Below are 15,161 nucleotides of genomic sequence, written 5' to 3'. Positions count from 1 at the left end.
TTGGGGTTTAAATAAAAAAAACCTCACAACAGTGTAGGACCCAAGCATCTTCCTACTGCACATCAACAAAAGACAATATTAAAGTATCTGTAGTTGCTTGTGAAAATTCATTATCAACCTTTCTCAACACATATACTTTAAAAAACAGGCAAAACTTTTCAGGAACGCTTACAGCAGCTTTAGCAGTTAAAACTAGGAAGGAACAAAGACAGGAAGGGCAAGGGGTCACGTTTCATCAGAATTTGACTAAGCTCCAGCTTAATGTGGGTTGTGCCTGCTGTTTGAACAGCATGGAAAAAACACCGTAACAAAAAACTCACGATCTTCAGGAATTTGAAAACACTCCTTGGAACATAGCTCTTGCGTACTTCCCTGGGATGGCTCTACTCAAACCGAATCTGAGAGTAGCAGGGGAGAAGGCATGTACCTCTGTAACCACAGACAGAAATGACTGCTCCGAAACTGAAATATGCTTCCATTCAAGTTTAAAAAAGGGGAAAGAATCCAGATATTTTTTTTTTCAGTCTTAAAGTGATATAAACAAAAAAATAATCTATCCACGGTGCTGTAATTAATAAGCAGGATGGCAACTGTTTTATTTCGAAGTGGGAAATAAATAGAGATGCGATATAGAGCCAACATGTTCCAAACACGTCACCTCAAGCTCACACCAGCTGTGAAAGGAAGCCTCCAAATGAATGAACATCTTCTCTGTGTTCCTCTCATCTGACAGCACTATCAGTCAGCCAGTTAGTTTTCTCATTACATTTGCATAAACACTTTCTTTTAATGAAATTCCTGCACACTGAATGGGAGAATCTTCCTAATTACACATGCTGTGTTACGAGATTATTTAGTTTACTACTTACATACTGCTGAAAGCATTTCCTTATTTTTACCATGTTCCAGCAGCAAAAAGAATGTTTTTAAGGAGTTTTTACCAAGTACTGCTTCTGAACAAGTATCTCTCACTTCTACCTCCCTCAATACCTGCAAATTTTGATAATGCTTTTGAACCAGGAGCTTGTGAAAAGGAAGAAAGCCTACCCCACTTACAGACCACAGTGAAAGGTTATACTCAAGGACAGAGCTCCACCAGCAGCTCTTGCAAAGAATCCTAAAATTAATATTATTAAATATTAAATATTTCTGAATATCCACACTGATAAGAAAAAAGCCCCAGTGTGTACAGACATCCAATTCTCCACACACCTACATGATGCAGAAAGGCATATTATAAGTTATGAACTCTGGCAGAAGGAATGACTGACCCATCAAGGTCTTTAATATGTAGTTAAGATTTCCTGCTTTTTATCGAGTAGACCAACTCTGGATCATTGAGTGAAGGATATCCTTACACCTCCATCTCCCACTTTCACATTTTTAGAAAAAGAATCTATTTTTAGCTTGATCAATATTTTAAAAACCAGGATGCAATGTACACAAAGCTCAATCTATAGTCTTTGAAAAAAAAAAAAATCTACATCCTGAAAAAACCTGCAGTCTGACGTGTATATTTTCTATCCTCGGTTCACTTAAATTCACTCATGCACATGACTAAGGCTAACAAATATTAACTGAAAAAACCCAGTTACAGAAGTACTTTAAATATGAGAATTATTTTCCACATTATCCTGTCCACATTTCATGTGTATGCTAGTATTCTGTCTCACTTCGTTTATTTTATTACTTGTTTTTATGGTATAGCTTAACAGGAGTCTCAATGTTTATTTTTTTTGCTAGTGTGAAGATCTCAGCATATCCCTAGTCTTTAGAAAAGTCTGCGTCACAGTTAAGAGTAACAATTTTGAAAGACTGTGCTCTGTGAGTTCTGGAGTAAGTTACTGTCAAAGTAAGAAATATTTAATAAGTTAATCTTCAGCCCTTTAAACCAATTCAAGCCAAAATCATGCCAGTTTATATGAATTAATATGTTTATATAGTGATATAAGTACATACTTTCACACATACACTAAGTAAAACCTGTAACTCGGATCCTCGTGGACTCTGGATGCTGAGGATGATGCTAGATCCCGTATTCTCAGGTAATGAGAGCTAAGGCACATATGAGAAATGATGCAGATCATACACGTGTGCATTGCTGCACATCACTGTAAACCAACAATATGTGACAGCTGAACTCAACAGTGAAAAAAATTCTTTCCATTCAGACAGAAAGTGAATGTGATGGAGTTCTGCACTCACTTAAAAACAGCTGGGAAAGTCTGTAGCTCATTATGAAGTATGCAATACTGGTATGTAACTATTAAAAAAATACTATGAATTTTGGTTTGAGACTGCTAGAATTTACATGCTGTCCTTTTGACCCACTGCTGCTAGATGATCTTGCAAACATTCCTCCTTTCCACAACTCTCTCTTACCCCAACACTTCTGCACTTCTGTCAGTAACATACACATACGCTGTCAAGGTGGTATTTCAGCATTGACAGTTACAGTAACTTCAATGTAACTACAAAAAGAATATGCACTGTGGAGTCTGAAGGTGCTTATATCCTTCATGATGACTTTTTGAAGCTGCTTGTTTTTACCATTACTCGTAATTAACATTATTTGTTTCAGAAACTATTGCTGAGGAAATAAATGCACTTTTCAACTATAAATTGATCACCTTGTAGCAACTGCATAAAGTTTAAGATGAAGAATCAGTCTTTATATATATTACATTAACTATATACTGAGGAACAGAGAGAGATGCTGTCCACCTGTGGTAGAACCTGTAGCATCACTTATGCTTCACTCAAGTAATGATGCACAGCAGAGCACATGATACCCAGTGCAAGCGGAATTGCTTAATTAATCACACACTAGTATTTAGCATAAGGTTTTCACAGGCTTAAGAGAAGCATATTATTTAAGCTTTCATCCTTCACCCAAAATAAAGTGATTTAGATTTGTTTTCTGCTATTTCTGAATCAGCTCAGGAAATAATACCCTCATGTTTTCCAAAGAGTCAACCTGCCCTCATTTGGTATTCATTTGATATTTGTGAAACACTATTATAATGAAGTTATGATAATTTTTCAGATTCAATCTTACTTCAAAGAAGAGTACCAGACAAGAAAGTATTTTGTCTACCAGTATTTGGCAGGAGGAAACATTTGCTAACTGCATTTTGAAGGGAAGTCCCTTTATGGCTATTTTCTCTCTTTCCCCCACAGGTACAACTGCTCAGGTCTCACAGGCACTGCCACAGCCACCCTCAAAGGCATCTCTCCCGCACAGCACTCCAAGGGCACCAAAATTTGGGGTAACTGTTAGACCCCACGAGCTAGCACGCTGTAGCATAACACAGTGATGCTGCACCCTCTTCTGGTCAGCAACACCCCCTCTGCCTCCCGTGGCTGGGACCGGGGCTTTCCAAAACGGAGAGCAGAGGCACAAACCCCAGCTCTACCAGTACTAGGAGCAGAAGTGGCCATCGTCCCGGTCTTTGCTGGCCCTCTGTTTCCAAAGGAAAACACAAAACCTGTGAACAGTCTGCAGCACAAACACAAATTTATGCCGAGTTAAATTTCTAAGCTCAAATTCTGTGCAGTGGCAGAGCAGAAAGGTAAAGTCTGACTATCTCAGCAGCCCTCAACGCATGCCTCCTCTGGCACCTGGAGACTTGGATTACTTGCTGCTGCCGCCTCACCCTCCTCTGTGCCAGCACGGCCCTCCTGCCACACACACAACATACGGGGTGCTACAACAAGACCTGAAGCAACTGGATTTTTATTATAACTTTACTTGAATCCTGTAACACCTCTGGGATGCCACCAAGCAAAGACACAACACACACATTAGAAATACTGCCGGGCAGGCATCTGTGCTGCAGTCAGCAGGTGGCACCAAGGACCCACCTGCAGCACCTAGGCTGGAACCTCCGAGTTTCAAACTCCACTTTGTGAAAGCTCAGTCGGTATCAACCAGTGAAACAGGTTTACAGTTGCTGGTGAGGAGTCATGAGCTATACCACCTTTTGAAGAAGATAATCAGCCTGGAAATATTTCAGGCAAATCAACTAAAAATAGTGAGCAGGAGAAAGGGGAGCACTTCTTTCCAGGATTCTTTCCCTTTCAAAGACCTCTTGCCCAAAAGTTAATCAATCAGCTTTAGCTTTTCCCCACACCCCTGTAGAGCTACAAAACTCTAGGGAGCATCAGCAGCAATAGCCTTTCTTATCTGTCTGCTTTCTATAACCACTTTAAAGAGTGTTTTTTCTGCAGTTTCATTTGATTATAGCTAGATTGGACACCACTTTGAACAACACTGAAGATCTCTTCATACAGAAACTGAAGTCTTTTTACATCTACATCTTACAAGAAAATCATATAATGAACTTATATCTACTATTCTTTTTTAGTGTGCTTTTATACAGGTCGGATCATAAATAAACCAGTCTTGACTTGTAATACAGACGTATTCATCTCCTTCACTGTCAACAAGCCTTGAAACATCTGACCACAAAGTCTTATTTCAATTTAGTTTATAAAAAAGAGCATCATCCAATTTATAGTTATATGCAAGAAAAAAAGACACCAAAGGAACTAAAGCTTGCCAGTTATGACTGGAGAATAAGGTGACTATACACAAAATTCTGTCTAACGTAACATTTTGAATAGTTACCACATATAGTAAAGTGGATTCCAATACCAGAGCCAAGAGATAACCAATGAAGTCATCAGAAGCAGATTCAAAACAAACAGAAGGAGATTAGCCATGCACAGTGTGCTGAGGTGGCTGTGGGATGTATAGCATCCACAGTGTCTTTCCTATGGCAAAAGCCTACATGGGTTCAAAAAGCAATCGGCTGTAAATGCTCGGAACAAAACCGCATGAAATTTCTTATCTCTCACTTAAGAATTCCCTAAGCTGCAAATCCCTGGAGACAGGACCAGATCATGGAGAAGCATCCCTGTACACACTTACGCTCCCTCATAAGCGCTCAGAGTACGGGTGGGGGGCAGCAGCACCCTGCGCTTGGGGAAACGGCAGGGTGCAGCGGAAGAACCAGGCAATCTACCTGGTCAAGGTGATCAAGGTTCAGAGGCACTCAAGACTGCATGGCAGCCCAGGGCCTTCGGCGTGGTATTTTAGCAGGGCAAGCCACTGAAGCAAACAGATGTTTGGCAACAGCCATACTGGATGATAAAAGGTAAAACGAGTAACGGAGATGCATGGCACAGACCTAACACGCTTTGAAGTGCTGGGGCAAGGGAGGGGGGAACAGACAGCCGAGTGTGCAAGGCACATATTTTCTATGTTTATAGCTGTAGCTAGTTACCTTTTAAACTCATCATGATAAAATTCAGATTTGCATGTCACCATCTCACTGGCTTGACTGTCATCACGACTCCTGACCCCGCCAAATACATAAAGTTCAGAGGCAACTCCACAGGCCACTGCCCCAAATCTGAGAATACAAATAAGAAAAAAAAAAAGCGCAACATATCAAAACCATTTCATATACCCTTCTGAACTCTCTCCATTTGTAAACCTTTTTTCTTTTATATACACACACACATATGCACCTTATATGTTCAACAAGATGAGTCATGAATATGAATTGTAAGCACTTAATTCAGACCATGTAAAAGAACAAACCAGAAAAGTATTTATCTCTAGTCAAAACATGAAGTTCCAATTGAACTACAATTTCTGGTTTTCATTTTGCATCAGGGTAGTATTAACTGTAACATCAGGAGTGTATTTCCACAAAATTAATATTTATTGCTTGGATGCTTATCTTTACTCAACCACATGTTAACTGCAGGCCACCATGATTCAGAAAGACATGGTGAAATTCACAGGGCCTCTGACAGCTATCTTCAGGGATTCATCAGAGAAAGGACAATTTCCTCTCATCAGAGCACTAAAAAAGGTTGTACACAGAAATCTAGTTCCACCCTTCCATTTTCACTCACCTTCTCTCTTTCAGAGGACAGATTGCTGTCCACTGCTGAGTCCTAGGGTCATAACACTCAACAGATTCAAAGAGTTTTCCATAGGAGCCTCCACCCATTGCATAGATTTTCTTCTTCATAGCTGCATAGCAGCCAATCTTGGGGAAAAAAGAAAAAGTACATCTAAAATTACACACAAATGCACAGTATCGAGAGCTCAAAACTAGCTAAATACACATACACACACATACGTATTTGGGTTGCCTGTACCTCATGTCAAACAATGCTGTGCGGAAAATTCTCAGTCACCGTTTTGTTTTAGTATAGAGAGAAGCTGCTCTCCCTCATTTCATTTTGAGACTATATGTTACAGCTTCTACTTGAAGCAAAAGGTTGAAAGAAAAAAAATATATATAGGCATTAACTATTTAACAATAAGTAGTGTGATAAAATATGATGTAGTTCTTACCTTTCTAACCATGGTCAAGTCTGGCTGCTTGGTCCAGGTCCGGCTATAAATATCATAGCTCTCCATAGAGATCAGCTCCCTTTCACCGTCCTCACCTCCCAGGATATACAGAATTCCATCAATCTCTACCACACCAAAATTATGTCGTGCCTAAGGAATATCAATAAAGTCAACATTGTGAAACATAACTGCCATTATGAATAAATCAATACAATCTTTTTTCCAGCATATCTGTCTGCAAAGTGGTACTGATATTATGCCTGATTTTTGGTTTGTTTTTTAAATGAAGTCCTAAACTCCAGAATAAGATTATTAATTTATTCAACAAAACAAAGGGTATTCAAAAAAGAGAGTGAAGCAAAAGCCAATGAGAATACACAGAAATCTAAGAAGAGAGCTTGGACACATTTCAGTTTGCATAGTAGTGGTCTCTAGGATAAGGCTGTTGCTTTCAGGTCTCTACAGCAGTAGAACTCAGACCCATTATCTGTGAAAAGGCAGCTCTTCTATTTTGTCTGTAGGACCTCAGCTACCCTCAGTCTCACAGTAAACATAATATATTGTAAAGTCTTACTAATAATAAGAAGGAAACTTAATGCATCATAAATACAAACGTGGCCAAAACTACAGGCCTTTGCCAACCAGAGTCTGTAATGAGGAAAATTCTGTGGCAAAGAACAATTTCTTAATAAACACCCTATGCTGATTTAAGAAGATAAAAACATGGGTGTATTAAGGATATATGTTTACAGGTAATAAATTGTTACTTTTTGATGATGCAAATATGAAGGAGGAAGCATTAACTCAAACCAAACCTAAATATGTCTGTGCAAGCCAAGTTCTCTATGTTGGCCAGTCCTCTGCCCATCTTTTCTGCGCAGTCCGATCCCTTTGTCCACTTAAGGAGTTCTCTTGGTTTAGAAGGTCAGTATACACAGAATGTTAAGTATACTATATGACTGATTCACTATGAAATTCCTGAAATTTTGTAGTTCATCTTTACAGCTAGCTCTTCAGTAATTGTTTAGTTTTTCCAGACCCTGCAGTCAGTATTGGACCACAAGTATAACAACGGGATATAAACAAGAGTCAGTCTGTAGCACGATTTTGAATGTGTAAGATGCAAGTGACTGGAGAGTCAAAAAAAATTTTGCAGAAAAGGAACATTTTGCCAAAGTAAAAACTTAAATCCCAACAATTAGACAGTGGTCTTGCCTCATTCATTGGTGGTAAGGAACTCCATGAATTGGTATCTGGATCATACTTCTCTCCAGAGCTTAGTGTTCCCTTGTTTTCATCCTGACCACCAAGCACAAATAAAAATCCTTCTGTAAAACAAAAGGGTAACATGGTCTTAAAAACAGGTCTCATGCCCGTACACTGAGCAAGACAATGTGACCAGTGAGCTGTATCCTGGAATTCACAATGAGGTTCAGACCAGTCACAGGTCAAACTCTGGACTGGAAAAGGTAAAGCACATACTTATATCTAGACTCAAGTCTACCCCTGCAGACACTTTTCAATATATTCAGTGATGCAGCAACTAGAATTTACTTCAAACATTAAATACTCCTAGAGAGACAGATGTAGCAGATTCCCACAAACTGTTGTGGGAATAGTGATTTTAAGACAATCAGATGACAGGGATTTTCACAGAATCAAGTTATGTTTTGGGCAGACAAAGGGGAAGCATGGAATAACCCCAGTGCAGTCAGTCTTAAAGAAAAAAATATTATTATAAGCTGTATCTCAGATTTTGAGGCACTGGTAAGTTTTCATAATATTGACTTTACAAATACAAAGTTCCCCTTTACCTGCTGACAATACTCCATGATTGATCCTTGGAATACTCATAGGAGCAAGTTCAATCCAGAGCTGTCTATTGGGATCATAAAGAGGACACATACACCGCATCACTGAGGTTGGTTTCCGTGATCTGAACACAGGGTGGGGAGGGAACAAACAAAAACAGAAAGACAAGACAGAGTTTTACGAGTTCACTGTTAACAACTTGTGTCTGAAGTTTGCTTGTTCATGTTTTAATGTGTATTCACAAATATCCTGGTAAGGAGAAAACCCCCAAACCAAATGTGTGTAAACTGAGTTTTGTACAGCCTGGAGACATAAAAAGCAGGTGCACTTCATTCATACTGTATCTGCCTGTAACATTTTTTATGAAGGAACTTTGAACAAACTAAAAAGAACTGATAGGGAGTTATTAGTAATGTCTGAGTAAAGCAATACAAGCAGTCCACAAACTGAGGTGCCAAATGTTGAGTATTTTATTACACTTCTATAAAGAGCAAACATCTAAGTGCTAAACTTATTTAAAAAGGACAAAACCCTCCCCTCTACTGCAGGGAATAGTCCAGAAAAGAAAGGGACTATTGTGGGGAACAGGAATTTTCACGTGGCATCCCAGATGCATCAATAACGACTTTTTTTTTTTTGGAATCACAGCCATTATAAACAAAACCGTTAAAGCATGCATTCATTATTTTTAAGATTTATTATAGATGCTTTTTCGATTTCTCCAACATTCTGTGCTTATTTTGAGTAACATCTATTCAGTTAAAAAAAAAAACACCCAACAAAAAAACCCCAGCCAACGCTTACTGAACAAACAACACATCCTACTCAGTCGACTACATGTTGAATGTCAGAAAATTATCACAAAATAACTATTTCTTGCTGAATCATTCACAAAGGTATTTTAGGTGTGCCTGACCAACTTAAAAACAAACCCAAATGAAAGAGTAATAAGCCCATTAGGTGCACATATTCTCTGCATGCTGTGTTTTCAGATGTGCCATGCGTGCTAGACCCTTGTATTTTACTAACTGTGACAACCTGCACTGCCACTTCATACTTACACTCGTTCTTCTCCACCAACAGTCACTATACACTCCGAGTAACCCCGGGGCTTGAAGGAGGCCAGCATCGCCTCTCCCTGCTGCGGCGGCGTGAGGGGAATATTGTTGCATTCTTTGACGATCTCCCGTACCAGCGGTTCGCTCATCATCTGCTCACGTAAATACGCTGCATCTAAGCCCGAAACCCACACTGCTGACATGACATCCTTCATGTGAACCTATAGGAAGAGATAAACGCCTGAAAATCCCCCAAACTTTATAGAACAGCAGTAAGGCACTTGTATGACAGATGCTTCTGTATTTATCAAAAACTTAAAAGAGTATTTTTGGTATTTGGAAGTAGTAACAGTATCTACAAGAAGAAAATGCATCAGGTCTTCAAAGTTTCACTAGAAATGTGCTGCTTGCTTTCTCTCTACAACAACATTATAGCATCAAATGCCAAAAAGGTACACTCCTCCCTTAATGCCTATTAAATAATAGAGAGAGCAGATGATATACCATCAATACATCACTGCTGACAGCACTTCAGGCAAATTTCAACTAATTCTATAAATGCAAGATTAGCCCTGAAAGAAATGTATCTATTTTAAGCTCCCACCAATTCGAATAAACACACTGGTTTGGATCCCATTCAAAATATAAACATTTTGATGTCCTGACCTTTCTCGATTCTGAATCATGAGAAATCCACCTAATCACTGCTTCAAAGACGTATCTTTCGTTTCCAACATTGAGCTTTTCCATTGACAGCACTTCTTTCAGTTTTTGAGGAGTCAGTTCCAAGAATTCCTCTGTGCTGCTGACATCTCGAAAGTGAGTTTCCAGATACTCTGAGGCAAGGTAGTGAACATGATGCAAACAATAGTGCAGTGCAAAGTCCCGAATACCAATACAGTTCTCAGCAGCTATGCAACCTTCTAAAAACTCACAGCAGAGAGTTTTTAAGTCTGTAAGCAGCAGGAGATCAGCTGCCTGTACCACATCTTGGATAGTTTCTTCATTTAGCCTGATCTGCAAGAATTAATTTAGAAGTTATAGCTACTACCACTCATTTGTTTCATGACATGTCCGCATTCATTACACTCATTCTCAGTGGCTGAAAAATGGAGCATTAATGACAGTGTAAGAATTACACAAAATTGATATGACTACTACCCGCTTATAAATTAACACAGGGATGGAAAGGCATTTGCTTGACAGAAGGCATCAAGCAAAATTTTGTGCCTGAAGGAACCATGAAATTGCTCATCTAGTCTGAGAACCTAAAATGAATTTTGCTGCAATTAATAAATATTTTTTTTAAATGCATGTCCAGAAGAGAATTTCAAGCCACATCCGCTTTTTGGTTTTCTGCTGAAAGTTAAACTCGTTCAGCGATCTCCATCTCGTTCTGAATAAACTGGACACACCAACTTGAATTTCTGCTCAGGCTACTGGCCCAAAGATCTGAAGGGGCGTGCTGTCAGCAACAAGGGGCCGGAGAGGTGGGCATGAGGGTCAGTAAGGGAGGATGCCTGATGTACTGTTATGTTCAGTGATGGGGTCTCAATCTCTACTGCTATCAATCCAGTTCTCTTTTACAGCTGTCAAAGACTGCATGTTTTAAAGCAGGTTACTGAAGGTAGCCACAAATTTTAATAAAAGCATTTGACATGACTCTTTTTAGAGTCTTTCCCCACGGCATGAGAAGAGCAGAGACAACTCCTGAAGAGCCTACTACCTCTACTTCACATGCACAGCGCCAGCATGATAGAACACTTTGTGGAAGTTCTATGACAAAGCTTTAAACCTTTATAAGTTTATCTTTCAGGATAACACTGTCAAAACCCAGGTTATTTTGGCAAATAATTCAATTTCCATCTATTTTTTTTTAATACCATACCTGCCCACTGAAGATGTAATCTAGTATCTCTTTCATGATATCAACAGATATCCCTTCAAGTTCAATCTTGTATGTTGAGCCATCATCCTTCGGAGGATTATAATTCAGTTTTGTTCTAAGAGAGGAGAAAAGAAAAAAAAAAGCTCACGACCTGGGCATTGCTAGCTCTCAGTTTCCTGAAGAAAGAAGTGCTAGCTATGGATCACTTTAGCTCTAACAGAGATGTTAAACTCTTACAATATGATTTGAAAATTGTCTTTCTTGAATTAGCATGAAAAGGATGCTTGCATGGTCTCTAATACTGCTCATCACATATCCAAACTGAACAAATACATTAAGTCTTGCAAACTACCCATGGCATCAAAGAGCCAAAGTAATTTTTTCACAGCTCACTTACATTCAAAAACTTCACTCAACATCAAAGGAAGAGCAGCTCTGCTGACAGATGAAACTTAAGAATTTGCTTCGATAAAGGTGGGAAAAAAAAAATCAAAACCAAAGCACTTTACCAAGAAAAAATTAGTGAGCAGATGTGATCAGAATATACACTGCCAGCACAAATATTCGGACTGCATTACCATTCTGTGTAGTTTATGTCATCAGCCTAATGCTGTGCCTGGCTGTAACTGAACTGTGCGCTCACAATTGTATGAAACAGCCCATGCGCTGCTCAGCCATGCTCTAAATATTCATCTACATCAGTGGATGCTTCACTTATGAGCAATTTCTGTAAAAATACCAAGAACAGTTTGATGTGCCTTTGAATAGAATGGGGAGGGACTGGGGGAAAAGATGAGAAAATCATAATAATAATACAGCAGACAGCTTTGCTTTCCATCATCAGTTAGTGCAAACGCTTTTTCCAGGAAAGACAACTATAAGTCTTCAAAAGGGAGCAGTGTCCATCAGTCTAGTGAAAACAGCCACAAGAGGTAACAAAAGATCATTTTGAACATCTTTTTTTCCATGCTTTAGGCAATGAAGAATATATTATAGAAAGATCAGAAAACTTGTTTCACTACCTCTGTGTGTATATATATGTCTACATCTATATCACAGCACATTAAAATTAAAGCCTTAAAACCAGTTTTATATTCATTCGAATATATTCTTAGAATTAGTTTCTTAATGTGAAAAGCTGTGGCTTTGCTAAGCTCAGAGTGTCCAGCTTGTTGCAGTCTTCCGCTATCCACGCTCACACTAAGTAAATACATAAATAGGACTTGGCTAAGGGCAGATTCTGCTTCACTTAGTCATATCGGAATAAATTAGTTTCTCACAAAATGAGGTATAACTCTCATCAAATAAAACCCTAGTCTATATGGAGCTATTTTGAAGTGTGAATAAGGATGGTAATTTTAGCCCTGAAGTTACTCGTATTTGTGGTCTTGTTTTCACATCGCTTCTCTACTCTGCAAGAGGCCCATTGCCAGCGAGCAGAACACCCTGGGAGATACCACTGCTCTGGTGCAAACATAGGGCTGTGAGAGGTCAGAAGCTAAGCTGCTCCCCTCTCTGTTTGTACAGCACCTAGCACAAGTTATGATACAAGTAACAACAATGTAATATGGATTAGGAAATTGTTTATTTCCTAACACTTGGAAAGAGATTAGAAAAATTAAGCCTGTTTCGCATGTGACTTCCATAAAGTGCATGCTGCAAGAGCAGACATTGATTTGCAACTTGTATATTCAGTTTAGAAGTTTTCAGCTGACATCTCCAGTGACATCGTATAACACGTATCTCAACTCGCACCATCCTTGCCCACGTGGAACATGCATTTTTCATGCTTATGAGCTCCAAACGAATGAAAGAGCACATACACACAGAGTAACATGTATTTTCAACTCTAACACAGTGCCAAGGCTTCTTTATATGCACTTTCAAATCTATTCAAACTACCTCAATTTTAATTATGCCGACTACATTCAAGTTTTGGGATTCTTGATTTGTAATGAAAGGTACATCTTGTTTCCTGGGATGAAACTCTGTTTTCTTTTACCTTTAACATAAAATGTATCAAAGTTTGAGGCATCTGGCTTCCTTCACCAGAAAAGAGTCAGATGGTATCTGGATCACACACCCATCAAGTACCTATGAGTAGTAGCTGGCATGGTCAGATACACAGCAGTATCTACACAGAACCTGGGTAGTCCTACACACTGTTGGGCTTATATGCAAGGTATATAATAAACACATTGCATGCCAGCACTAATGGGGAGATTAGGGAAAGGACTAGTGCTATTTATCACTAACTTTCATCTTAGCATCACCCGTACACACCCAAGCTAAATCACCTCACTGCACGGACTTTACTCTGACACCTCCTGGTAACAAGACAGTGTTGTTCAGAGGTTTTGAGTCTTATCAGGCTAGATGTTCTAATTGCTGTGTATTTTTTTCAGGCATCAACACTTGTTAACCTGAAACAAACCAGCCACTGATGCAAGCCCAAAACACAAACTCAAAGCAGAAAGATAACCTTAAGAACAAATTGACTGATTTCAAAGTTACAGATACTCCTATGTAGGCAAACATTCACATTATGTAAACGCATCCCAGTTCAGACTAAGCTTTGTTCCTACAATCTGTCCTGAGAAGCACCCATCTGTAACACAACTTTAACTTGTCAGTTAATATACTAGGTTATTTATTTTGGTACAAACATTTCTGAGCTATGACACGAGAACCATTCCCAAAGGGCAGCTGGAGTTACTCCTTGTCGCTCACGTCAAGCACTGCAGGACAGCTACTGGCTGGTGGGAAGAGGGGATGAAAAATTGGTGCAAGGACATATTATAACCAGGTTTGGGGCTGGAAAAGTTTAAGATAGAAAACTGTGAGCCTAATGTGGAAAGAAAGCTGACAGAGGAGATAAAAAGGAGGAGGTATCTAAGCGGAGGGCAAGGAGCCATGCCTCCTCTTGCATCACTTGCACCCACACCTGGCTAGCTAACAGAGGTCTAGGCGTCCTTGTCGTAACACACACAACAGACAGAACGAGAAAGTTTCAAAACACATTTGTTCCCAGTTCAGAAAGACAGAGCGGACAGCATGTAGTGAAACATTTAACCCTGGTCCTCTATCAAATTTCACTTCAGAAAAAAAGTTTCTAGCTATGCTTAAGCAGCGGTTTTCCAATCTATCAGTATCCCAGCAAGAAGGATGCTTTCCACCATGCCCTTCCCCATGGTGATTTATTCAGCCCATGATTTGTGTGGCTGAAAGCTGGAAGTGGCAATCAGCAATCCAAGGTGCAGAGATGTGCCCAGCTGCAGCACTGCTGCTTCTAACACATCCATGTGAGATATTCCTACTCTGGACATTTCTAATTACTTTAAAAGCACTCTAAGCTGTCAAACCATGGCAGAAAAGGCTGCTTCAGTCTTCCTTAATTCAGATGAAAGACCAGAACATCAAGATTTAGAAGGAAACAACTCCCCCCCCCCGCCCCGAGCAAACCAGCAAATCCATTAGCTGGGAGTAGAGCACAGCTGAGACACACACAGAGCTGGGGGAAACAAAACAAGGCAACTTCATCCTGCAAGTAATTTAATTTTGAGCAGCTTGACTCCAGACATGTTTTAAAACAACTTTTTCCATTTTTTAATTAAGATGATCATCACTGCAAGTTGAAATTGCTGCCAGTAACATAAATAGTGTTCTGTAAATGCATAACATCCACTCCAACCTCTTGGGCCTGGTCAGGAAAACTGCTTGGCACATACTACACCTTGAGCAAGTGCCGTAAGATTGGGGTTTATGTTGTGTTTTGATGTTGTGGGTCTGTGTGACAAATTTAGAATCTGCTCTTCCACATCACTTAAGGAATATAATCCTAATGAGTCATCTCAAATGACACTACATAAGGCAGAATGAGGAAAAAAATTTCGATACCTCTTCTGTGTATGTAAGCAACAATATAAGCAAGATAAATCATTAAAATGTAAACAAAGGCTTAAGAACAAATGTTAATATTGCTAGGAGTTACAATTCACATTTCATGGCATAAAACAGATTCAAATAA

At 39.3% G+C, this 15,161-nt stretch overlaps 1 protein-coding gene across 2 annotated transcripts in view; it reads right to left on the bottom strand.

Annotated features, from left to right (window-relative positions):
• Positions 1-15,161, bottom strand: part of GAN (gigaxonin) — a 44,302-nt gene that overhangs the window by 19,234 nt on the left and 9,907 nt on the right. For both annotated transcript variants that reach the window (XR_012630631.1, XM_074882193.1), the window contains exons 2-9: positions 11,135-11,249; positions 9,913-10,263; positions 9,250-9,467; positions 8,191-8,312; positions 7,592-7,704; positions 6,377-6,526; positions 5,929-6,065; positions 5,289-5,417 (exon numbers count right to left, since the gene is read on the bottom strand). Coding sequence is in view for 1 of the 2 variants with exons in the window: in XM_074882193.1 (XP_074738294.1) it covers positions 5,289-5,417; positions 5,929-6,065; positions 6,377-6,526; positions 7,592-7,704; positions 8,191-8,312; positions 9,250-9,467; positions 9,913-10,263; positions 11,135-11,249 (1,335 nt within the window). In the remaining variant the exon portion in view is untranslated. The remainder of the gene's footprint in view (positions 1-5,288; positions 5,418-5,928; positions 6,066-6,376; positions 6,527-7,591; positions 7,705-8,190; positions 8,313-9,249; positions 9,468-9,912; positions 10,264-11,134; positions 11,250-15,161) is intronic.

The sequence above is a fragment of the Strix uralensis genome, chromosome 12, assembly GCF_047716275.1.
Source record: "Strix uralensis isolate ZFMK-TIS-50842 chromosome 12, bStrUra1, whole genome shotgun sequence".
NCBI classification, from domain to species: Eukaryota; Metazoa; Chordata; class Aves; order Strigiformes; family Strigidae; genus Strix; species Strix uralensis.
This window is presented reverse-complemented; position numbering and strand designations above follow the sequence as displayed.